The following is a 26754-nucleotide window of genomic DNA, read 5'->3' as shown; positions in this document are numbered from 1 at the left end:
TCGTTGTCTATCTCTCAGATTCTTTACTAAATGAAGATCCCCTTTTTCATATACCGTGACATCCACAGGTTCCAGAGATTGGGACCTGGATAGTGGAAGTGCATTATCCGTCCACATGCTGTAGTGACTGGAATCCTAAGTGGAGGAGTTTATAGAGCATCTAAACAATTACATGTTTATTGCCTGGTAAATATTAGCCATAAGGCTGGTGGCTAGGACTCTGTAGGATACAGGACCAGACCTTGCCAATGGAGTTGCCCAGACTAGTGTGTAAGAGCACTTCTGCCACGTGAAGGTTAGGCTCTGCTTTGTTGTGGGGCTGCCCTGTACAACCCTTGCTTGCTTGTCTTTAGCTGGCTTTCTCCTCCCTTATGCTGCTCAGGAGCCCCTGCCTAGGGAATGGTACCACTCACGATGGATTGGATCATCTTCCTCCCTTAGTTAACAATCAAAGCAGTTTCCCCAACCTGCTCGGGATAATTCCATGTTAAGAGTCTTCTCAAGTGATTCTAGGTTGTATCAAATTGACAGTTAACATCAACAAGCCCAGATGTGTTCATCAGATATAATGTGGTCACTAGCTACCTGTGGCTACTGAGCATTGCGCTGTGGCTAGAATTATGGAATTTGGTTCTGTTTAATTTTGATGTAAATTTAAACACCCATGTATAAGAGCTATTTTTCAGGGGGAGGGTTTGGCCTTAGTGATGTTAGGGTCAGGATTGGAGGAAGAAGACAGTGCCTTAGTCTCTTTCCAGTTGCTGTGATAAGATGCCTGGCAACTTAGAAAAGGAAGCAGCTTAAGGAAGGAAGGTTTAGTATGGCTCACAGTTCAGCAGGCAAGTGCATGACATTGTGGGAGTCACCATGGCAGGAGCTTGGTGCAGCTGGCCACAGTGTGTCTCTAGTCAGGAAGGACAGTGGGATGCTTGTACTCAGCTCCATTTCCCTTTTTTATAGGATCTAGGATCATAGCCCAGGGAATGATGCTGCCCACAGTGGGTGGCTCCTTCTACTTCCATCAGATTACTCAAAGTCACTCACAGTGGGCATACTGAGAGTTCTGTGTCCTGGGTAATTCTAGATCTCCTGTAGTTGACCACTGAGATTTTAGACTGGTTATGGGGCAGAAGAAAGCAGAGACTGGGAAGACGGCCCAGGACACCTTGGGGGTATAATCTAGCTTCATTGTATGGTGAGTAAGGTGTGGAGAATGGAGAGGGAACTGGAGAGATGGAAATGTGAGGTCCTGGGTCAAGCATGAGGATCCCCAGTACTCACATAAAAAGTTGAATATAGCTGTGTGTGCCTATAACCCCAAAGCTTTGACACTGGACACAAAAAGATTACTGGGGGTTTCTAGCCACCAGCCTAGCCAAGGGGAGGGACAAAATGAGGTGAGGTCCAGTTCCAGTGAGAAAGCCTTTATCAAGACCCTTTTCTTGCCTGCCCCCCCCTCACGCATGTAGATACACAGACACACACACACACACACACACACTCGAATGTGTGCGTGTGTGCATGTGTGCAGTAGGGGACAGGTAGTCAAGGATGGTGCTCAGACGTCTTGGTCTGGTGGCCCAAAATTAAAGAAAAACCTGTATAGCAAAGATACTGAACTTGGTGTGTTCCTTAATGGGCTATCATGGAACGTTTTAGTAGCCGGTTTCAGTGGGCAGCAGGGAGGAGCACCTGGAAGCTGGAGGATTTACATTTACTACAGGTAAATTTACATTTACTACAATTACTACAGGTCTGGAGGCAACAGATCACCAATCTGTTTGAGAGCTGCCGATCCCAGAATCCTCTGAAGGTCCAGTGCTGATTCATCAGCCTTCCCCGGGGACTCAATAGGATTCACGAGGGATCTGATGCGTAGGCAATCCTGTGAATGAATGCACTAAGCATCGTGGAGAAGTGGGTTCTTTGTTTTGTTTTGGTTTGTTGAGACAGGATCTCTCTATATAACCCAACTTCAGGATCCTTCTGTCTCCACCTCCCAAGTACTGTGATTATAGATGTTACTCACACACTCGGCATAAAGAAGATTCTATGTATTTACTTACTTATTTGGGGGCTATAGGGGACAGGGTCTTATGTAGCCCAGGCTAGTCTTAAACTCACTGTATAGCCAAGGATGATCTTGAAGTTCTGATCCTCCTACTTTTTCTTCCAAGTGCTGAGATTACAGGCTTGGGCCATCCATCATACATGGTTAATGTGGTTTTAGAATGTCTTACTTAGTTGAGGTTTCTCTTGCTGTGATAAAACACCATGACCAAAAGCATCTTGGGAGGAAAGTGTGTTTGGCTTACACACCTAATCACTGAGGGAACTCAGGGCAGGAGCTGAAGCAGAGACCTCGGAGGGTGCTGCTTGCTGGCTTGCTCTCCATGACTCCCTCAGCCAGCGTTCTTACAACATCCAGGACCACCTGCCCAAGAATGGTGCCGTCCCCAGTGAGTTCCACCCTACATCAATCATCAATCAACAAAATGCAGGACAGGCTTGCCTAAAGGTCAGTCTTACGGAAGCATTTTCTCAGGTGAGAGCCCTGCTTCCCAAAGGACTCTAGCTTGTGTCAAATTGACATAAAACTGACCATGTACTGCTTGAACTCTTAGGGCTTACGCAAGCGTTCAGGGGGATTCTTAACTGAGGTGTCTGTGTGGGCTTTGGAGGTGCTCCGGGAACCTTTGAAAACTTTTATTCTTCACATAGGCCATTCTATGAAAGATGTGAAACATAATCAAAATTGAATTCCGTTATCAAGAAGGCCAAGGCCCCCCAAAGCTTTGAATCAATAGTATGACATGAAGACCATTGCTTGAAACTTTCTTCTTTACTTTGCAGTTTGCCATAGGAAATCCCTAATCCTGTGTGGATTGCGTGTTGACTTTGAAGCCAGATGCTGTCATAGGAAGGTGACAGAGTCCCCTTCTGTTACTGCTCAGTGGCTTTGGGATTGTGGTCAGGTCACGACCATGCCTCGCCTCTGCTGGCCTATCTGTAACATGTAGAGGTTTGCACCTGCCTAGCCTTGAGGAGGTCACTCAGTAACCGTTCAGCTACTGGGTACTTGACATGTGTCCAGTCATTACTGTTCTTACTTCCAGGTCAGGGAGGTGCAGTGTGTGGCTGGGATTCCTTGATCACCAGCGGAGGGTGCAATTCCACAGCACAGTTGAAGAACACATACCTGCCAACTTGTGTGTTCATGGGAGTGTGTGAGAGTGTGTTTGTATGAGTGTTTGTAAGTTGTGTGTGTGACTGTGTGTGTTAGTGTGTGTATGTGAGTTGTGTGTGTCAGTGTATGTCCATGAGTGTGTGAGTTTGTGTGTCACTGTGTGTGTGAGTGGTGAGTGTTTGTATGAGAGAATGTGAGGGTGAGTATATTTGAGTTGAGCGTGTTAGTGTGTGTGAGTTTGTGTGAGTGTGTGTGTGTGTCAGTTGTGTGTATCTGTGTGTGTGAATTTGTGTATGAGATGGTGTGTTTATGTGAGGGTGTGTGTGGGGTGATTCTCTGTGTGTGTGTGTTTTCCAGGTAGCTTTCCATTTCTTTTTCTTTTTAGTTATTCTCTTGAGACAGAGCCCATATGTAGACCTTGACCTATCTCTGCCTATGAGCGTGGATATCTCAGGACTCTGCTACCACACCCAGTCTGCCTTTTATTTTATTTTACTGCAATTTTAAAAGGAGACCACATATCTGGCCTCTGTTATTACCAATATGCAGGGCAGTAGTATTGAGTAAGTTTGCTTCCCTTGTAAATCAGAACTTCTAAATTCTGCAAAAGTGAAACTCCATGCCCATTAGACCGTTCTCCATTTCTCTTAACCACCTGCTAACCACCGGTCCTACTTCCTGTCTCCAGTTCATGAAAGCAGAGCCAAGGCCAGTCACAAAAGCTTCTTTCACTGACAATAGTGTTCTTTTTCTTCCTTTCTTCTTCTTTCCTTCCTTCCATCATTCCTTCTGTCCTCCCTTTCTTTCTTTTGGTTTTTCAAGATGGGGTTTCTCTGTGTAGCCCTGGCTGTCCTGGAACTCACTGTGTAGACCAGGCTGGCCTCACACTCAGAGATCTGCCTGCCTCTGCCTCTGTCCACATGTTCTCCGCTTTTAAGGCTGAATATCAGCCCATTTTGAGTCGGCCACACTCAGGTACGGACAGCAGGCGGCTTCCACCTCTTGAGCCTGATGATGAATACTACCCTGAAATGGGTTTGTGCACCCCACCTATGAGACCCTGCGTCCAGTTCTCTTACATACATTCCCAGCAGCGGGGCTGTGGGCTGGATGAAGTTCTCTTTTCGTGTTTTGAGGAACTCATGAATTGTTTCCCAGAGCAGACAGACAGACATCAGAAACTTCCAACTCGACACACCCTTGCTAACTTGGCATTTTCTGTAGGGGTTTTTGTTTGTTTGAGGGTTGTTTTCTGTTGTTGATGTTTTGATTTTTGAGGTAAGGTGTCCTGTATCCCAGACTGGCCCTCAAGTTCCCTATGTAGCCCAGAGGACACTGGATTTCTGGCTTTCCTGCCTAGTGTTAGGGCTCCAGGACCATGTCTCCACACCCAGTCTATGGAGTGCTGGCACTGAGCCTAAGATTTCATGCTAGGCCAAGCACTCTCTAGGCTGAGCTATATCCCCAGCCTATGAGATGTTTTCTTTTCTTGAGCAGGGTCTCATAATAGACCACATGAGTCTCAGGATCATATATCAAGCAAACAGTAACATGTGTGTGTTCAATTAAAATGCAACTGTGGACGATTAACTTACAGACAGTCCGAAGCGCAGTGTGGCTTTGGGTATGCTCATGAAACCAGCACCATGACATCCTTCCATATTTATTTCACCACCCCAGATGGAAACCCTGTTCCTATTAGACAATCACTTCCCATCCTTCCTCCCCCCAACACCAAGGGGCCACCAAAGTACTCAGAAGTGTTAATCCAAACATTTAATAGAAGTGAAATCTATGTGTCAGGATTTTCCAGAAACAGAGAAGTATGTATATGAGTAAGTGTGCATGTGTATGTGTGTCCATGTGTCTATGTAGGAATGTTATGAGTATGTGTGTGCAAGCAAGTGTATGCGTATATATGTATGTGTGTTTGTGTAGATGTATTATGTTTATATGGAAGTTTGTGTGTATGGGTGTATATACATGGAATCAATAATTGTGCATCACACACACATATATCCAAATATGGATATTTATCCAAGTATGGAGATTTATTATAAGAGCTTGGTTGACATGGCTTTGGAGCCTGGGAAATCCCAGGATCTATTAGCCAGCTGGAGCTCCATGAAGTCAGTGAGCCCCAGTCCAAGTCTTGGAGAGCTGAGGCAGTGACCTGAGGCTCGGTCTGAATTAGGATTCTCCCACACTATGCACAGCTCAGTGGAGAGTTAGTTTGGCCAAACCACTTTGTGCTCTGGATAGGTTGCACACTGACCCAAAAGCTATCTGGAGTCTCAGATGAAATACAGACAGACAGACAGACACACACACACACACACACACACACACACACACACTCAGAGAGAGAGAGAGAGAGAGAGAGAGAGAGAGAGAATTTTAAATATGCCTTTACTAGCTCAAAGGCTGGGCAGTTCTAATCCTCCACCTGGCTAACACATTCCAGTACTCCTGGATCAACATCTTCTAAATCTACATTTTATTTTTGTTGCCCTGTTGCTGTCTGGCAGCCCTATGGGAGGGCTTTCCACCTGCATTGGGATGAATTTTCTTCTATGGCTCTAAATCTGATTCATCTCCCTCCAAGACAGGGCCATCCCTCCCTTTTCTCTCTCACGGTCCCTAGCCCGTGCAAATGTAAAGGTCCTGCCTCAGTCTGTCTGCTCATCCATTGGCTGTTGGCTCTTTATTGACCAATAAAAAAACAGTTGGGGACAAGGACCCTCAGCGTTTGAACATGTAGATTCCTGATTTGGGGGTGGGGGGTTAATTCTAAGTATTAGAACCAATTCCTAACAACTCAGTCTGGGTCTAAGGTCTGGGGCCGGGTGCACTTATGTCTGAGGGTGGAGGAAATTAGTGTCCCTTCTCAGCCTGAGAGGGGAACCCTCTTCCTCCCATTATGCTCAGAGGTCCTGGTAGAGGTCTGAGCCCTACCTGTTTTGGGGAGGAGCTCCCTTTCTTGGTTCCTCCAATCGAGTTCCAATCTTTTCTGGAAACTTGGAGACAGAACTGCAAAGAGTGTTTTGCCATCCAGCTAGGCATCCCTTATCTCAGTAAATTAACATAAAATTATACAGTGTGTGGCCTGTGTGTGGGGGGGAGAGGGAGAGACAGAGAGAAAGAGAGTGAGGGGGGAGAGGGAGAGACAGAGAGAAAGAGAGCGTGTGTGCTCAGATACATACAGCAATTACTTTACAACGAATTCCAAGTTTGTCTCTATCTGAGTATTTAGACACATTTATTTCCTTTTTATGACCAAATACAAGTATATGGGTGTATCATGTTTTGTTTACCATTCATAAGTTCTCAGAGGAGATTTTTAGCCACCTTCAGAAATGCATGGGGTCCTGGGCTTCCAGTCAGGGAGCTAGATTAGACCTCAATTCAACATCCCCCAGCCAAGCACCTGCACCCCAAGATTTGAGTCATGGATGTGTGTGGAGGCATGCATGGGCTTTTGAGTATAATTGAGCCCTTGAGCTTCTGGGAGGAGACAGGGCAGAGGCCAAGGCACCATCAGGAGACCCAGCCCGGCTCCTCCTGAATTACAGATGGTTGTGAACAGCCATGTGGGTGCTGGGAATCAAACCCCGGTCCTCTGCAAGAGCAATCAGTGCTTTAACCCTGGAGCCATCTCTCCAGCCCAATGTAATCATTTCTTCTGTAGCACAGGCTGCCCTTAATTTATTATGCAGTCAACAATAGCCTTAAAATTCTAATCCTCTGGCCCTCTACCTCTTGAGTGCTGGCTATACAGGTGTGTGCCACCACACCCAGTTTTTGCTGTGTTGGGATCAATCCCAGGGTTCCGAGCGTATTAGGGAAGCAGTCTGTAGACTGAGACATGCCCACCTCATGCATATGTAACTGAGAACTTGGTCCTTTGCTCTCAGGCATGGCAGGGAGGCACAGGTCAGTGGGTTGCAGATACGCAGGCAAGCGTCGAATGGAATGAAAACTGTCTGTCCACAGAAGATTGAGTTCCCCGTGTTGCACACAGAAACTGTTCTCACGGTGAGGCTTGGATGGTCTTGGCTGCTTTCAGAGAGAAGACAAGCGGAATGTCCAGGAACAGACACAGCTTATCCAGCATTTCCCACACTGCACCATCTGTAGCCTATGTATGAAGAGTCCTTGCCTCTGCATGGTCAGCCCGTGGTGTGGGGAATGTTATAGGACCAAGGTTAAGGAAACTGAGGCAGAGAGTTGAGTGTGTTGCTCAGTGTCACAATGTTAAGTTCCAGGGTCTTAAGCCCATGTTTTATGTCACATTAGACTTCGTAGGGGGCACATGGAGATGAGCTTTGGCTGGGGGACACTGGATTAAGAACGCCTATATTTGTTCCCTGGGGAAGACATTTGTGTTCTGTGTAGAAACAGAGATATCATGGAATTGTTCTGCTGTTGTTGGGGGTGTGGCCTGGAACTCCCATGGCGGCCAAGGATGACGCTGAATTCCTGACCCTCTGGTTTCTACCTCTCCAGTGAGATTACAGCTATATATAGCCATTGCCAGGGCCATGTGCCTGTCTGTGGTGGGGTGACCTGTGTGCTGTGGGTCATTAGCAGCATCCCTGCCCTCTGCCTACTGTGCACCAGGAGCATCTAAATCATTACTTGCTGGAAACCAAAAAAATTAAAAAAAAAAGTCTTCAGATACTGTTCATGTCCCCTGCAGATGAAATTAGTAATCTGAGAGCTGGAACTCAGAACGTTCCCTAGTCAGGAGTCTTGTCCTTTAGTAGTGGGTCAGGATTTTTTTTTTTTTTTTTTTTTTTGAGGCCAGTTTCTGGACTGACCTCAGCTCTCTAGTTTTGTATTCTTAAATGGCTTTGTCTTCCGAATGCCCTTGGACAGCTCCTTTGTGCTGCCCAGCCTCCCTCCCAGGGCTGGGTCTAGATAAGTGAAAACTGCTGTTTAAGGGACAGGGAACTGTTTGGAACTTCTATGTGTGACATTGATTCAAGGGAAGAAAGCTGGAGGTAGGGCAAGCAGAGTGGGTGCCAGTGCTTGGGGTGGCTTGGTGGCCAACGATGAACACACACACACACACACACACACACACACACACACACACACACACACAGACACTGCTCTGGGATAACAACAAAATAATAATTTTGATTGTCTTATTAATCCAAAATGTCTCTTCATTCTGTTGATGAGGACCCTCACCAAGATTCCTTCAAGCCTTTGGAGAGCAAGACATATTGTCTCTATTTCTCTAAAATCGATTTTGAAAAATGTAGAAATAAAAAGGTCTAGAACCTGACAGGGTGGGGCACAGCTTCCTTCCTGGCACCCGGGAGTCAGATAGAGGGATCTCTGTGAGTTTGAGGCCAACCTGGGCAACAGAGCAAGGTTGTAGGTTTGAAGTCCCCTCAAAAAACAAAACCAAAAAAAAAAAAAAAAAAAAAAAAATCAGGCAAACAAAAAAGTCAGACATAAGCAAGTCCCATCAAGAGTGGGTTGTTTAATTTTAAGGAAGGTTCCGGAACAGCAAGGAAAATAACCTCAAAATCAGGGAACTGGAGAGATTTCAGTTCTCTTTGATCATGCATCATTACTGATTCTGAAATTAACTCCTCGCATCTCTAACGGCCCCACTTCCCCTTACATGTGTTTGCTTGTTCACACGATGCTGCCTGTGTGAGCTGTGTCAGCAAGGCTGCTACGGGCAACCGCACTGAAGCTTGACCCCATCTGCAAAGTGTTTAGAGACAAGGGATGGGCATGGGTCAGGGTCCACGGGGTTTGTTATAGCTCGGGAGGGGTAGATGTTGAAATATTGGCACAAATCTCAGTCACACATGCCAGCCGTGGATGCTGGTGGTATTGTCATAGTAAAGACAAATTTAGGAACTTCTGGTTGAAATCCAGGTTCCTTGGTCAGAAGCTGTGTCCACATCTTGGGCCCCTATATTTATTAAAATGCCCCGTCCCCATTATGTAGAAGCCCCACAGTGGTATCCAAGTGGCTCACAGTAGAAGGAATGGCACGCTCTTTTGTTTGGTGCACTCTGGCCCAGTCTAAGCCTGGCAAACGGTAGGCACCCAATCAATGGGCTATTAGTTAAAGCTCAATCTATTTAGAAGTTGTTCTGAAAGTATTAAAAATCAATTGAGAAAATTATTATAAAATTAATCTTGTGCCTTTGATCAATTTAAACAAGGTCAAATTAGTGTCAGTGATCGTTGTCCATTTTGAAAAAGTGTGTGTGTATGTGGGGGGAGGGGGTGTAGAAGTGGGTGTCATGGCATCTGTGGAAGTCTTATAGAAGGCTCTTCGTCCATCATGTAGGTCCCAGGGGTTGAACTCAGGTCATCAGGCTTAACCATGGACACCATTACTGCTCACTGCTGGCCTGTCTGTGGTTACTCTGAATGCCAGATTAACCTGCGAACAAAAATACACATAGACACTGTGTACAAAATGTTCTATTTCAGGATGGTGGGACGTTTTAATGCTCAGTGAAAGTCCACACAAGGGAACTAGAAATTATGGCCTCTGGAGAGGTTCACTTGAAAAATAATTCTTTAGATAAATATATCTTCCTAAAAGATGTTCTTTTAGAAATTAAAAAAAAAAAAAAAAAACTTGCAAAGCATTTTGGCTGTACACGTGTGTGTACCATGTGTGTGCCTGGTGCTCACGGAGGTCAGAACGGGGATCAGGTTCCCTGGGCCTGGAGTTACAGACTGTTGTGAGCTGCCAGGTGTGTGCTGGGGGGTGAACCCAGGTCCCCTGGAGAGCAGCAAGTGCTGTCACTGCTGAACCACTCTCCGCCCCGTAAAAGGATTTTGAAAGTGTGTTTTAAGACTAGCACGGTGAGGCCAGGCACAAAGGTACACTCCTGTGATCCCTGCACCTCGGAGATAGAGGCAAGAGGGTCGGAAGTTCAAAGTCATCCTCATCAGTAAAGAGAGGTTAGCCTGGGCTACATGAGACTGTCTCAAAGTAAACAGACCAATCAATAAGAACCAAAAGAACGGCACAAATAGCTAACAAACATTCTGGCCACGCTCGATTATCCCAACGTTCTTCACCGTAGGTTAAGAAGAGGAAAGTCTCAGGGCTAGAGCCCCAGGCATTATCTAATCTGCAGCCTGTATCCACAGGTCCTTGGTAGCTTTTGTCCCTCGGGACTCAGTTCGGGCAGTGCTGCCTGACAGACACACTGCTCCACGTTTGAAGCCAGTCTCAAGCACAGATGGTCCATTCGCCCCTCCATTCCCGTTTACCTGCAATTCCAGTGAAAACAGTCTTGCTATGTCACCCAGGCTGGTCTGGAACTCACAATCCCCCTGCCTCAGCCTCCCAGATTTGGACTCTTAATTATTTTTGCCACTCAAAGGACCCACAACTCTTTAAGAGAGGAAGTGGATTGCAAATCTTTACATTTTCTCTCAGGGCTGGGGCTTCCCTGGATCTTGTGTATGCTGGCTAAACTATATTATCTATCCCCCGCTCTCTTTTTCTATTATTTATTTTCAGATGCAGACTCACTAAGTTGTCTGGACGGCCTTGGACTCAACCTGTAATACAGAAAAGAAAGCCTTGAGCTTTTGAGTTTTCAGCTTTGGTCTCTGTGAGGCTCCAGGCCTGCTTCTTGGTGGCTTGTCTAGGAGGATTTCCAGACTCAAGGCAGAAAGCAATCGGATTAGATCTCAAAGAGCATTCACTGCCAGGAAGTAGGGATACTTTGAAAGCTGTCTCTCAGCTGTAGAATTTAAGTCAGGCTGTGGGGACTCCTGCCCTTGGGAGTGGCAGGAATTCCATGCTGGCTCGGTGAACAGGGTGTCACTCGATTCTCTCACTGTGTAACCTACAAGGCTGCCCTGCCCAGAGATGGCCTTCCTCTCTCCGGTTCCTCCACACAGGGAGCCAAGCTGATGCTTTTAGCTGGGGGTGGCCAGAGCTCCGAACATGATTCGGGAGACTTGTAACCTCCAGGAGACACTCTGATTCTAGAAACATGGAAATGGCTGAACTCCAGCTGGGGATTGCAGCAGTTGGTCAGCCTCTTTGAGAGGCTGGGAGCTGGGTTTCCCACTCTTCTGGTCGGCCATGAACAGTCTCTAGCGTGTGTTCTTACCACCTTGCCCTGTCCACCGAGATGGACTGAAAACCTGTGAAACCATGAGCCAATAATAACCCTCTCCCCACCCGGTTCCCTGTTGCGTACCATGGTAACAGCGATGTGAAAGTAACCCAGACTCCCTCAGACATTTAGTTCCTGGAAGGTATGCTTCACAGAGGAAACACAAACACTGGTGACCAGTGACTGATTTTAAAATCTACCCCTCGAACTCACAGGCAAACCATGGGTCCATCTTTTAGTCTCTGATTGGTTGGTTGATGCAGCGCACAGAACCACAGTTGGCTCACGGGGGTCAGATAAGAACCAGTGGCAGTCGGTTCTCTGCTCCCACCTTGAGGGCTCAGGGACTGAACTCAGGTAGTCAGGTTTGACAACAAACCTGATTTGATTCAACTTAAGTGTTCTGGGTTGAGTGATGTCTGTGCCGAAGGAAATGTTGGGAGTCCTTCACCCCAGAGTCTAGCTGAAGTATTTTGGGCAGCTGAGACCAGGAATTACAGCACAGTTAACAAATGTATTGTGAAAGTTGCCTAAACAAGATAGTCTTCCTTCTATATAGAGACAATTCTAATTATGTTAAGAGGGTTGGGAACAGTGCAGTCAGTGGGTAAACTCAGTGGACTTGAATTCAGAAGCCCAGCACCCACATAAAAGCCAGGAATGGTGGCCTACTTCTGTGACCCCAGTGCTAGGCAGAAAGAGGGGTATGGTGGGGAAGTGCAGGGAGTGGGGTTGGGAGAGGGGAGACAAAAGGATCCCAGGGGATGTAGTCTAGAAAATAGAATGTTTCAGGTTTAGTGAGAAACCTTGTCTCAAAAACAGGATGTGCAGAAGTGAGGTAGACACCAAATGTTGACCTCTGGCCTACATACTTACTTACAAACGCACGCACGCACACACACACACACCTATATGCACATACATGCATACACACCTACACACACTTTTACATACATACACACATATACATACACACTCCTATACATACCTTTACACACATACTTACACACACACACACACACACACACACACACGTAATACATGCTAAGACAGCAATGCCATACTTAAAGAATAAGTAGGTGGGAACACATTCCTTCCCCAGATGCCAAAGCCAGAGGGAGGACACCACACACCCTTCAGCATATTCCTTCAGAGGCTCCCCAAATTGTATACCTGACTTCTATTGCTAAGACCTGAAGGTGCGGCTTTGTCTTGGGGCCCACACCTATACTTGAGTATGAACCCTCTTCCCCCAGAGCCCCCCAAATGCATTTCTTCTGTGCTGCTCGGCTGCACATGCTGCCTCGCACGCTCTGGTTCATACCCACCGTGCCCGTAGCTGCGAACTTGGGAGACAGGCAGGAGGGTCAGAGTTTCAGAGCTCCTCCGGCTGTTGACGCAGTGTGGTGGAACTGTGTCTCTGACACAACCCCTCAGCCACAGCCACGACCTGGTTGTTTCTACCTGGAGAAGCACCGAACTCAGCAAAGGGAGATGCAGAGAGATTGATCCCTAGAACCACCATGTCGCTGTCCCTGGTCACTGCCCACCGAGCAGGAACCTGTGATCGCCCAGCACCTCCATGAAGTTAGTGCTGCTGTGGCTACCCTTACACACCCTCCACTACTCCCAGAAGCACACCTGCTACACACCGTGTTGAACAGTGCCCCCTGGAGATGTGCCATGGCAGCTCTGACTCATCCCAGTTCACAGACAGGAGACTGGCACACACCTCCTCAGGGGCGGAGCTGGGACTTGAACCAGGGTGACTGCCAAGTGTAGAGTCTGAGCCTGAACTGAGGACCACTCACAACTGCCTACTCTGCTGCTGTCTTTCAGAAGGACAGTCAATAGCGTCAGGCTCTTCTTTCTTCCCTCCCTCGCTCCCTCCATCCCCCTTTTAGCAGTATTGAGGACATGCACAGTTCCATGTACCCTTCCCCACTAATTCCAGAATATTTTCACCACCCCAGGGGAAACCTCACCACAGAGACTCTGAGTCTCCTTCCTCAGCCACTGACACCGATGACCATTGGTGTCATCTGCCCATTCTGGGTAGACCACAGACATCAGATCATCACATGGGACCCCTTTTGTCTTTTACTTGCCATGGTGTTTTCCAGGCCCATTCACACGGCTGGAGAGTAGCCTCTCAGCACCCGAGCAGCCTGGCCTCAGGACTCCTCTTGGGCCAAAATCTGAGGATGACCATATCATATCCCCAAATAAAAAGACATAGTTTTGACACACACCTTATGATCGTCTTCCAGTGTGACGTCAGCCAGGTCTAGAGGACTTGCAAAATCCAATTCAGTGACAGTGGCCCCTACACAGGTATTAGGCCATATTGCTTAGGTGATGATAAAAGTCTTCACACGTTCAATGTATTAGCAGGGCTTTTTCCCTTAACTTTTTGTGTGTGTACGTGTGGAGTGGGATGGTGGTGGGGTTAAATATTCACCTGGAGGTTTGACGTGGACATTAGTTCAGAAGTGAGCAATCACCTTCCACTTTATTTCATCTTTCAGAGAGCTGGAGCTTGCTGGCTGAGTTAGGCTGGCTGGCCACCAGCCCCCCGCCCCCCCCCCCAGATGCCCCTGTCTCCATTTCCCTAGCGCTGGGATCGAAGGTGCATACACGGCGCTCAGCTTTTCTTTGGATCCTGCGCTGAGCTGGGGCTGGGCTCCCACGCTAGAACGTGCTCGTTTAGAGTTGTGGGCACGGCACTTAGGCGAAGATACTCCGTTGTTTTTAATTCTCGTTTTCATTGTGATTAAATTGACAGTTTTAGCCATTTTCTCTTTTTAAATATTTTTAATGATAGTTGCTGGGCTGGTGAGATAGCCAGCTTAGTGGGTTAAGTCTCCTGCTACCAAGCCTAAAAACCTGAGTTAAAGCCCTGGGGCCCACATGTTAGAAGGACAACTCCCAAAAGTTATCCTCTGACTTCTACGTGTGCTGCGGCAGGCACACACACACACACACACACACACACACACACACACACACACTGAATAAATAACTGTGAACAGCCTGTTCTTTCCTTCTGCCGTGTGGAGCCCAGAGATTGAATATAAGTTGTCAGACTTGACAGCAGGCCTCCTTTCCTGCCGAATGCTCTGTCTGGTTATTTTAATTCCTTCCAAGTGCACAGTTCTGTGGTAATAACTTCCCTAATTTTGTGTGGACAGCATCACCATCTCCAGGGATTTCTCATCTTTCTAGACTACACTCAGTCCCCACCGCTCCTACCCCAGCCTTCAGGGACCACTGTGTGTTTAGAAAACTTCAGAGCCTTGGCTAAAAGATGGCATCAAAGGTCCAGCAGAGCAGACCAGGCCTGACTTGGATTGTGCTAGTGCCAGGTGAAGCCTTGGGGCCTGGGCAGAGCTTAGGGCCGGCAGTCAGATCCAGCCTGTTGAAGAAACAGGGCCACGTCATCCTCACCAGCTTCCCTCTCTTGGATACTGAGCCAACCGGACTCTAAGGTTGGTCCATTTCCTTAATAAAAAAATACAGAACAGAAACAAGGGGAGAACTTTGTGGTGGCCAGAGGGAAGTCTCCTCCTGTGTGCCACTTCCACACACAAACCTCGGCTGTGCAGACGTGAGTGGGAAGTGTGGGGCGTGGCAAGCATCACCTAGGCCAGCATCCTGATGCCACAGCGTCAGACCATCCAGGCTCTGTTGAGAGCAGGAGGCCAGGCTGTCATCTGTTGTGATGAGCATGGCACTGCGCCCGGATTATTTTAGAAAAGAAGGAGATGTGGGTGCCTTGATGGCGTGCCCTGAGTATGCATGGACCCACACTCCTGGAGGATGAGACATTTACACTTCCTCAGACATGCCTGCTTTCCTTCCTCCCCCAACCCCAATACCACCGCAGTCCTAAGTTGATATTGGAAATGAAACAGAAGAGGAGTGTTGGTGACAAACTAAAATGGCACAGGTGCCACAGTCACAGCGGGCTCCCGGGACGCCAGGAGGAGTGAGCAGGGGGGATGTGACTGAGCTCAGAACCGGAAAGCACTCCATCTACAATGTGGCTGCCTTGCAAGTGTAGCAACAAGCTCAGCCCCCAGAAGCCATTGAAAGACCCGGGCACGGTATATTGCACACACGTATAAACCCAGCACTGGGGAGAGAGATGGGTCCTTGAGGCTCACTGGCCATTCAGCCAGCTTCCTTGGTGAGCCCCAGGAATGGCAGCTGTGGTTGTCCTCTGTCTCTGAACACATGCATGCACATGCAGACACACACTCATGTGTGTGCACACACTCACAACATCTCCTCCAGGGCAGGCCTGAGCATGTGGACTCTGGCTGTTACTGTTTCAGTATCTTTGGGAGGCTGACATTTGTGACATGCAGCGATGTCACAACCCCATCCAACCCCCTCCCCTTTCAAAGAGGAACTGGTAAACCAAGAAAAAAAAGGACTTGTGTTCTGGACTTTTCCTCTGGCATCCAGCTGCATTGACCAACTACCCAGTTGGGGATTTTTAGGTTTGTGTGGTTTTTTCCTAACCCCCTCCACCCCCAAAGATGGGCCACCAGGCACTAGGATACCACCATGTGAGCTGGTCTGCCTTGGCAGGCACTTGTGTCTCTGTGCATAATTCAGACCAGCTTCCTGTGGTCTTCCTTGTTCTACTGTTTCATTCAAATTTACACAGAAGGACAGAAAGCAGTGAGCTGTCACCGCTTGCTGAGGTCCTTGTCAGTATGTCTGGCCTGTCTTGTCCCTCAGCCCTTGCTTCTGGGCTTTGATTGAGACAGATTCCTGCCATTTTCTCAAAGGCACTGTTAGCAGGAAGGTGACCATAAAAGGCAGATAATGAGACCCAGCAGTCTCAGCCAGATGAGCAGGGTCACCTGTCCCCACATGCCAACTAAGAGACAAGAAAGAGATGTGTTAGTGGATCTACTTAGGGGAGAGGACCAGATAGGTGGGTCTCAGACCCCAAGTCTGTCTTCAAGGCTATGGGTTTCACTAGAGAAAGATGGAGACATTCAGGCAAGAGGTCAACATGGTTAAGCGGTTCTGGAGAAGATGTGGTCTGAGATCACTGTCTTCTTCTGGAAGGCAGGTCTCAAGAAGTCACCGGAGTCATGGCTTGGCAAGGAGAGTCAGGGTTAGAATGTCACTTCTGCCCTAGCATGGTCTCCATGTGGACATGGCCTGTGGTGCAGGCTCACCTTAGCTGGATGTAGTTTTGGGTCACATGTCACAAAGATCAGCTCCGATCCTGAGATACAAGGTGGCTGGAGAAAATGGAAGACAGAAACCAGGGTCTAGAAAGGAATGAAGTGGGATTATGCCAGGGACCAATGGCCCCCTTCACTCATACCTGTGCCACACTAAAGAACAGAATATTCCAGAATGCCTCTGGGCTAACAGAAACTAAAATAGGATGTTAGGTGCGGAATTCATACCAGAGACGGTCTTAAAAATCCCAGTGCAGGTCTGGAGAGAGGTAAAAGCTAGACATTCATTCCTGATGGAGTCTACTTCCAGGGCCATGGAGGCAGAGGCCAGCTGGGGCTCGTTGGCCAACTAGCCTAGCTGAGTTCTAAGCCAGGGAGAGACTTTTATCTCTGAAAACAAGGTGGATGGATTCTCAGGAACAACATCAGAAGCTGATATATAACCTACAAACACAAACACACACTGTACAAACATACTGCACACACACTACATACACATATGCACACACATGCATACACACATGCACACACTTCCTCAGTGAACACTATATGTTCTGGTTCAGTAGCTACAGTCACAGAACTCAGAGAGTGAGTCATGTGGATTACAGGTTTTAAGCCAGCTTGCACTACAGAGTAAGACCTTGTTTTGAAACTTACTAGGGCAGAGGAGATGGCTCTGGGGATGAACCGATTGTGGTGCAATCGTGAGTTTCTGAGTTCTGATCCCCAGATCCCATGGAAAAGGCAGGCATGAGGGCACACACCTGTAACTCCAGTGCTGAGGCACAGACAGGAGGGCTGCAAGGGCTTGCTAGCCAGCCAGCTTAGCCCAAACTGCCAGTTCCAGGTTCCACTAGAGACCCTGTCACCATCTAAGGGAGAGGCTGAGCCTGGTGGCAAACGCCTTTAGTCCCAGCACTCAGGAGGTAGAGGTTCCATCAATTCCAGGCCAGGTAGTAGAGTAAGCAGTTGTGTGTAAATAAATAAAAAATAATTCTTAAAATAGTAAAAACGAAATCGTGACTGAGGAAGGAACTTGACATTGACCTTTGGCACACACATCTGCGCATGTGCGTGCGTGCATACACACACGCACACACACACACACAAGTATAAATCCTGGGTAAGCAAATGAAGATGAGTCCCCCCACCTTTATATGTACAAGGGAGAATGCACACGTGTGGAGGTCTAAAGATGACTTTCAAGAGTAGGTTCCCCATGGTTCTACCGTGTGGGTTTTAGGGATGGAACTCAGATTGCCCGGCTTGGCAGCAAGCACCTTTACCTGAGCACTCTCAGCAGCTAAAGTGTTTAGAGCTACAAGTCAGATTCCTGTGCATGTGGGGAGGTGGCCCTTACCTCCTGCTTAGAGTTGCTGTGAAGGCTGTGAGAAGGGGCACCATGTGCCAAGCTGAAAACGCTCGAGTTGCCTCTGCAAAGCACCGTCTTTGCTGCTCTGAGTCGTGTTCAGGCTGCCGCTCAGCCCTGTTTCTTGGCTACTCTGCGTGTAGGAGCCCCACCAAGCTCATGCCCATTCCCCCTCATTATATAACCCGTGCCCCGATTCTTTAGACTGGCTTTAGATTTACTAAGAGGAAAACTGGCTGTGTGTGTGTGGCTCAGCTGGCCAAGCATGTACAAAGCCCTGGTTTTGATCACACATCATGAACTGGGAAGGGTGATGGGTACCTGCAATCTCAAAACACGGGATGTGAAGACAGGAGGGTCAGAAGCTCAAGGCTATCCTTGGCTGTAGTGAATGGAAGCCGGGCTCGGATACACGAAACTGTCTCAGAAAGGAGCAGAAGCTGCAGTCCCTATCATTTCCTGCTGGGAACCCATCCCGCTATGCCGGCTCACTTGTTACAGCAGCTGAACCAATACCTTACTAACCAAAGGCCAGCCTTCCCAGAGGGCCTCTTTGTCTCTTCCAGTCACACATTCTGCGAGATTTGATAAATCTGTGGTGACTTGTACCCTTCATGAGTATTGCAAAGAAAAGCTTCGATGTCTCAAGGTCCCCCGTGTACCGTGTCCCGCCCTACCTCTCAGTCCCTGGAAGAGTGAGTGGCCTTTTTGCCATCTCTGTGGTTTTGTCTCTTCCAGAACGTTGCCATTTTGTGATCAGCTGATGCAGCCGCTTCACACAGCAGTGTGTGTTTCCAGTGCCTCCTGTCTCCTGGTGGCTTCACAGTACATCTCTTTGGTGTGACTGACATCCTACTGTGTGCCTTGCATTCCTCTAGCAGAGATGGGGTGAGACCTCCAGGGAGGCCCTCACACACTACATGTTGAGACCCCCCTTAACCCCTGTTCCTGGAGGGTGACAATGGGTGTCACTTCGAGGCTTAAGTAACTGTAAAAGGTATGGATAAAGGAAACTTGAGCAAACCCTCTCAGGGGTTTGTCCCTTTCCTGAGGCTTTTGAGGAGGAGGGTTGGATCTTGAGAGGGAAATACTATCTGTGTTGCCTGAGGAGGGACCCCCACAGGATGAGGGGGTTAGGAGTCCTGGAAGATTCCCTCAAAATGTCCCCCCCCACATACACACACACACAGCAATGACACAGAGAGAGTTGTGGTCAGAGGGGAATTTCACTGTAGCTCCTTGGTAGTGGGGTGAGTTTGAATAACATTGGCCTGAGGTAACAGACACCATCTTTTCAGGATCCCAGAAAGGAACACTGTAGCTGTTTTACACAGAGGAAGAATAAGGCCTTTCATGTGTGCTCACTGGTGTATGAATGAGTGCCCCTGCATCAGAGACAGTGTATGGTCACAGATCAACCCTACGCACTGGTGTCCAGCGTCCGTCCTATTTTGAGAGTCTATGTTATTTTCCCTCTATACTGGCTAAAGCAGGCCAAGAGCTTCTTGGGATTCCTGTGTCTACCTCTTCTTTCTCCAAAGAATGACTGGACCCCGACAGTCCTGCCATGTGTCCTGCTGCTGTGTGTCCTGCTTTACGTGGATTCTAAGGAATCAAACTCAGGGCCTTACCCTTGCACAGCAGGTGACTCTGAATATCTCCCAAGTCCAAGCCTGAGGCCTCAGCTTGTACAGCGTCAGAGAGGCAATGAAGCTACAGTGAGAATTAGGACCTGGAAGGCTGACCCCTAGGCAGCTCAAAGTCATCCCGCCATTTCCCTCTCAAGGGACAGAGCTGGAAGCCTGCTGCCCAGAACAATTTATATATGTGTGGGGCTTGAGCTACAGCCTTTAAGTCTTAGAAGTGTTAACCTGGCAGTGAGAGGCTGGGCCAACTCCAGATGTAAACTGAGTGAGCGGCTGGGGAAGTGGAGAGAGCAGAGAACTGCACTTGACCTCTCAGGCTCTGCTTGAATCTCCATCATCATCGTCACAATGACACCTAGTGCTAAGAATTACAGAAGCAGGGTGGACAGGAGGGCTCAGGACTCAAAGCGCAAGCCTGACAACCCAAGTTTTAACCCCAGAACCCACGGTGGAAGGAAAGCTGTGCTCTGACCTCCACATGCATGTTCCCAGCAATTAAAACATTTCTCATCTATTTTACCTGTACAGGTGTTTCGCCTGCACACATGTCTGTCCACCGCACACACACAGTACCTGAAGGAACCTGGGGGCACTGAATCTCCCTGGATCAGGACACATTTGGGAGCTGCCATGTAGGCACTGGGAATCGAACCCAGGTCCTCTGGAAGAGCAGCCTGTGCTCTTAACCACTGAGCCATCGCTGCCGCCCCTTCCTAATGATCTAAATAGACTCAACCACAGCATTTAACACAAAAATATATTAAGTTTCAGGAAGTATTTTCAAGGACTACTAAAACTTTATTTGCATGAGTATGTGCATGTTTGTGTGCTGTTGTTCACTTGTATGGTGAAATGTGTGCAGGCTTGTGTATGTGCACCGTATGTGTGTCTGAGGTTGATGTCAGCTGTCTTCCAAATCACCCTCCACTTTCTGAGACAGGGTCTCCCACCAAACTCAGGGCTGACCATTATGGCTGATCTGGCTAGCTAGATTGCCCAGGGGTCCTGTCTCAATCCTTTGAGGGCTGGGATTCAAAGCAGGCCACCACACCCACCCTTTCTGTGGATCTCTAGGGACCTAAGCTTGCATGGGAAGTCCTCCACTGAGACATCTTTCCAGCTCTATTTAAAATGTCTTGGATGCGACTTTGCCCTGGAGGAATGCCCAAGGATGAGTTTATCTCTAGTGTTACCTTGGTAAAGGGGCAAAACTCTGTTGCTACACTCACAAGGTTCAAGGTAAAAACTGTGAGACCCCCACAACTATTTTCTCCTGGAATATTTTAGCAAGTTTTGAAGTGACGTGATCATGTCTAACACAAAATAGTAGGGACACTTCCTGGGAACAGAAACCCTCACTTGAAGAGCAGAGGACAACAATCTGGCAAATATCTATTCCTAAGCAACAGCCTCTCCTTGCAGAACATGAGGCATAGGTGGTGCGATTCTGAACCTCATTGCACATCCCACTCCATTTTACAGGTGCCTTCTGTCTGCTCTGTCTGTATTCCTAGGATGAGCAGGCTTCCCTGCAGATTTGAGGTAGCCTTTTTCATCACCCCCTTCTACCTACCACTTTCAAAAGATACATTATTTGTGTGGTGGGTGGGTGAGTGGGAGAGAGTACACTTGTGTGCATACACATGTGAGTTCAGTGCCCTTGGGGGGCCAGAAAAAAGTTATTAGATTCTCTACCTCCTACCCCTGGTAGCTGGAGCTAGAGGTTTTGTGAGCTGCCAGACATGGATGCTAGGACTTTGGAGGAGCGGCAAGTACTCTTAACCTCCAAGAAGCCAAGACCTCTCAGTATCACCCAGGGCCATCCATGTGTCCCCTCTGGACATTGCTATCTGTTCTAGATGGCTTGGGGGTGCTTTTTAACAGTCTTCTCATGAAGATACAGCTGCTGCAGGCTGGGGCCCTTCTCCAGGCAGGCTGGCATCTGAAGGCACAAGGCTCAGTAACTATCTTCCTAGGAACTAGCATCAGTTCCCACTCACAGCCAGGCAGCTGGCACGGGTCGCACCCCATTTGCACCATCGCTATGCCCACTCTCCAGTGACCTTATGCTTGGCCGTGAGCTCATCCCCGTGAGCTGCGTCTGTGCTTATGGAATGACCCAAACTTTACCTTTAGGGAACTGATCGGTGTTACCACTGGGGGGAGGGGGGTAGACAAGAAACCCTGGTCTCACTTCACTTTCAAAAGTGACCTTGTTTCAAAGAGGGCAAATGATGCTTGGAGTCAGATTAGGGGAAAGTCCTGGGTTCTTCAAGGGAGAAAATGACAAATGCTGCAACATGCTTTGGGGGCTGGGACATCGGTCAGGTGCAGGGTACTCCGAGTTTGGTCCCCAGGGCCACATAGACCAGGTGTGGTAGTATATCTGTAATCTAACATGTGGAGAAGCACATGTTCTGAGGCCATCGCTGGCTACACATCACATTTGAGGCCAGCCTGGGATGCATGAGACCGCCACTTTGAGGGGTGCTAATGTGTGTTTACAGTACTGCTGCCCAAGCTTTGCTGAACCACCCAGGGAAGAACGCCCCACTGGTGATGCCCAAGTGAGTTTAACGACCTTGTTCTTGGGTCTGAGTTCTGGGTTCTCCCCAGGCACCCCCTGGCTACCTTCTTCCACCTGTTCTTCCGAGTGAGCGCCATCATCACGTATGTGTGCTGTGACTGGTTCAGCAGGAGCTTTGTGGGCTGCTTTGTCACCGTGCTCCTCCTCCTGTCCTTTGACTTCTGGTCTGTGAAGGTAAGGTTCCCAGGTGGTGATGTCCTCTGTGCATGGACCCCAGGGGTGCTTTGGTTTAAATTATCACTACCTATTAAAGAACACCGAGGGGCTGACAATATGGCACAGGGGGTAAGGGGTGCTTTAATCAAGCCTGGTGCAGAGCAAAATCCTTGGAATCCAGCCAGCCCCTCCCAAGTTGTCCTTTGTCCTCTAAAAGTGCCCTATGAGCACCTGAGCACTCCCCTCCAACACAGAATGTTTAAATTTTAAGGATTACGGGGCCCATGTCACTTACAATTAGAGGGCAAAAAGTCTTCCAGGATCAGGTGTCACCATGGGAGCAATGAACCCATACAACTTTGGACTTTGTACAATTTTCATCACACACACACACACACACACACACACACACACACACAATGTGAATGTGTATTTTATTTTGATGCAGTCTTTGGTTTTTTGAGACAGTGTAACCCTAGTTGAACACTAACTCAGAGATCCAGTCTGTCTTTGCTTCTTGAGGCCTAGGATTCAAGGTGTGCGCCGCCATACCTGGCTAGAATTCCACTTTTCAAAGTAGGGCCTGGCATGGTAACACATCTTTGAACCGGCACTCAGGGTGGGAGTAGGTGGGCAGAGGCAGGTGGACCTCGCAGTTTGAGACCAGCCTGGTCTACATAGCAAGTTCTAGGCTAACCAAATGAGAACCTGCCTTAAAAAAAAATACAACAAAGCAAAACAAAAGAAGGAAGTTTAGAGATGAGATGCTTGGGAAGTTTACTCACAAAACAGGTACAGTTCAGCATCCTTTTACCTCCCTTTCTTTTGTGTCCATGTACACACCTGTGACATAGTGCACTTGGGGTCTGAGGATAATTTGCAGAAGTCAATTCTCTCCCCACAGTCATGGGGACCAAACTCAGATCCTCAGGCTTGGCAGACACATTGTCACCCACTGTTACCCTACCAGTCAGCACCCTCCTTGTAATGCTTTCTGTATGGGTTTACAATGAACACTCGTGCCCTGGCACGAACCTAATACTCACCATTCAAGAGGCCGAGCAGGAGGCTAGAGAGTTCAAGGCTACCCTGGGCTACATAGGAAGACCATTACAGAAACAATCAGTCATTTTGTTCCTTGTGCGCTCACGGCCACTTTGCCCACGTTCCTCAGAATGTCACTGGAAGACTCATGGTGGGTCTTCGATGGTGGAACCAGATAGATGAAGACGGGAAAAGCCACTGGATATTTGAAGCCAGAAAGGTATGCTCTGAGACAAGACAAATGTCTGGGGGAAAGGCTGTGTTAAGTTTACACAGGTTCCCAAGTTGTGTGTGTGCCAGTTGGGTGGTGGTGGCTTGGGAGGCAGAGGTGGGTGGATCTCTGTGAGTTCAAGGCCAGCCTAGTCTACAAGGCCAGTTTCAGGACAGCCAGGCAAGTTATGCAGAGAAACAAAAGAACAAAAGCTACAACAGCTGTCCCCCAACAGGTCTCTGCAAACCACATGGCTGCCACTGAGGCAGAGGCACGTATCTTCTGGCTCGGTCTCATCATCTGCCCAGTGATCTGGATTGTGTTCTTCTTCAGTACCTTGTTCTCCTTGAAGCTGAAGTGGCTGGTAAGATGCTCCCTGGCCCTCCTGCTGCTCTGACAAACCAGGGGCCAGAAGTGGTCACTCCACAGCTTGATGGAGAGCTGCATGATACATTCACCACGGTGGGGGGTTGTCTGTCTGGGGCCTCTGTCAATTTTATTTATCACAACCTCAGGACTTAAAAACCCAGATTTTATTATAGCTGTGGGTATGTGTGTGTGGTATGTGCAGTGAGGGCAGAGATCTCGGAGGGCAGAGGGCCGGAGCGCCCCTCGAGCTGGACCTGCAGGCAGTTGTCAGCTGCTGACAGAAGTGTTGGGCAAGTCTTCTGTGAGAACACCAAGTTCTCTTAGCTGCTGGGAGAACTCTCCAGCCCATTTGAAAATTGTTTTCACTACCCCAAAGAAAATCTGTACTCTGTAGATATTTTCCTCTGTGCCATTTCCCTGGCTCCTGGCACTCACCTTCCTAGGATGGTACATGGATGTAATCACACAATATTTCTTCTTTTCTAAGTGGCTTCTTTCATTTAGCACATGTTCAGGCCCATCCAAACTACAGTTTCTTTGTAGGGTTAGATATTCCGTAGTATGGGTATATATGAGCCCATTCTGTCTCATCCCTAGTGGATAAGGATGGATAATGCTGACAGGAAATGATGCTCTTTCTGAAGTGGTGGGGAGGGAGCCCAAGGGCCTTGTGCATGCTAGGCACGTGTTCCCACTGAGCTCCAGGGAGAAGCTTTTATTAAAACCTGCACTGTCTGCTGTTAGCCACCTCTCTTGGGTAGGAAGGCTGACAGTGCCCATTTTCTTTGGGAGAGCTGTCCCTTCAACGAGGACACGGAATACAGGGCACTGTAGCAGAAACACTGAGACAGCAAATGGGCTCCTCTGGCTTCTGCCTCCCTGAGCACCAGCTCCATGGTTTTGGGCAGCTTCCATTTTCCTGCTTGTCTCTTTTATGTGGACCACAGTGGTCCCAGCCTCTTGGTTGCCTGGGTGTCCATGACTGCTTGCTTGGGACAGAGTAGGCGTGCCAGCCCTTCCCTGACTCTGCATCCTCACCAGGCTTCCCTCTGCTTTGCCCAACGCAGGCTCTCGTGATTGCTGGCATTTCTCTCCAGGCTGCGAACCTCTACGGTTACATCCTCTGTAAGATGGGGGGTGACGGTGACATGAGCACAGTTGCAGCCAGCTTTTTGTCCCAGACGGTGTTTCAGACGGTGAGTGACATATCCCTCCCCGGAGCCTTCCTTCCAGGTGCTCGGTGAAGGGCACCTGCAGGCAGCTGCAGTCTGTAACCATCTTCCTACCAGGCAGCCCACCATTGTTGTTCCTGAGTATACATGCACAATCCACCGTGCTGACTATGACTACTGTACAGCTCTGGCTGGGCGTGGCAGCATACACACTTGATGTCAGTACTGTGGAGGCAGGGGCAGAGGGGCCTCTGAGTTTGAGGCCAGCCTGGTCTACAGAAGTTCCAGCCCAGCCAGAGCTACTTAGTGAGACCTTGTTTTAATAAGCAAACAAGTTTTTAAAAACCCACAATAGGTCAGTCAGTTCTAGGGACAGCCTTGCACAGATGCCATACAGTCTAGCTCCAGAACCTTCTTACTTCCAACAGGAGCACAGTCCTTTAGACACCAGCTCCCCATCTGTCCCTAGCTCCTGGCACCTACCATCCTGTCTGTAACAAACTGACAGCTCTTATCAACAGTGTCTGACATTCTGTGGCTACTGTTTTAAGTGATATTTAAGACCGGAGCTAAAGTTAAGAAAACGTGCTGCTCCCAGAGCACCCACATCGGTTTCCCAGCACCCATACAGCAGCTCAGTCATCTATCTGTAACTCCAGCTCCAAAGGATTCTAACTCCCTCTTCTGACTTCCACAGACACCGCACATTACACATGTACATTCATTCATGCAAAACGCATAAATCACACACATAAAATTAAATAATTAAAGCAAAACCTACAGAACTGGCCAGCGAGAGGGCTCAGTGGATAAAATCACTGAATGTGTAAACCTGACAACCTAAATTCAATCCCAAGAATCCACACAAGCCAGATGTGGTAGCAAGCATTTATAATCACAGCACTCCAGATGTGGAGATAGCGAAGTCCATGGGCTAACTAGCTTGGAGTACACAGTGTAGACAGAGACAGAAGAGAGACCCTACCTCAAAAACAAGGTGGAAAGAGGGAACTAAGTCCCCCAAAGTTGTCCTCTGACCCCCACTGGTGCATCATGGGATGCACACACCTGCACATATACATGCACACAGACATACAACACAGAATTAAGGAAAGAATGGTAAAGCCTTATTTTTGTTTGAAGGCAGGAAATATTTCTCAGATAACTGTCTCAATAATTACCAGTTGTCAAGCTGTCAGAAACAAGGGATGAAGGAGTCTTTTTGGCTCGGTGTGCGACATTCCGAATGTCACTACTTGTGGCTATGAGTCTCCCTGTGAGCCTGCTCTTTGTTGAGACAGCCATGGCTCTTCTTACCTTGCAGGATTCCCCAGATGACTTTGAGAAGCCCAGGCTGGAAGGGCTGGACATCCACCAGCACTAGGTGAGTGCTAGGTGCAGGCCAGGGGCCTTGGTGGGCGCTCCCCAGTCCTTCAAGTTGAACCGGAGCAAGTCCGAGCTAGAACCCTGATGTTTAGGGCCTGCTCAGGACCCAGTCAGGCTTTGGAAAGGTTGCATCTGCCCCACAGGGACCCCAGCACACTCTATGAGTTCATGTGTAAAGGGAAGAGGAGGGGAAAGGGGAGGATGGGGAAGAGGGGGAAGGGGAAGGGGAAGGGGGAGAAGGGGAAGGGAGGAGGGGGAAAAAGAAAGGGGAAAATGGGGGGAAAAGGGAAGGGAAAG

At 48.4% G+C, this 26754-nt stretch overlaps 1 protein-coding gene across 1 annotated transcript in view; it reads left to right on the top strand.

Annotated features, from left to right (window-relative positions):
* TVP23A (trans-golgi network vesicle protein 23 homolog A) overlaps positions 1 to 26657 on the top strand; it is a gene marked incomplete at its 5' end in the record, with an annotated part of 30232 nt that extends 3575 nt beyond the window's left edge. Inside the window, 5 exons of the mRNA XM_080942556.1 lie at positions 22149 to 22293; positions 23450 to 23539; positions 23766 to 23894; positions 24967 to 25095; positions 26396 to 26657. Coding sequence (XP_080798682.1) covers positions 22149 to 22293; positions 23450 to 23539; positions 23766 to 23894; positions 24967 to 25095; positions 26396 to 26455 — 553 coding nt within the window. The 3' untranslated portion in view covers positions 26456 to 26657. The remainder of the gene's footprint in view (positions 1 to 22148; positions 22294 to 23449; positions 23540 to 23765; positions 23895 to 24966; positions 25096 to 26395) is intronic.
* Positions 26658 to 26754: the final 97 nt, after the last annotated feature.

This window comes from Micromys minutus (genome assembly GCF_963924665.1).
Source record: "Micromys minutus genome assembly, chromosome: 31".
Classification (NCBI taxonomy): domain Eukaryota; kingdom Metazoa; phylum Chordata; class Mammalia; order Rodentia; family Muridae; genus Micromys; species Micromys minutus.
The sequence above is the reverse complement of the archived record's forward strand: the minus strand, read 5'-3'. Positions and strand labels throughout refer to the sequence as shown.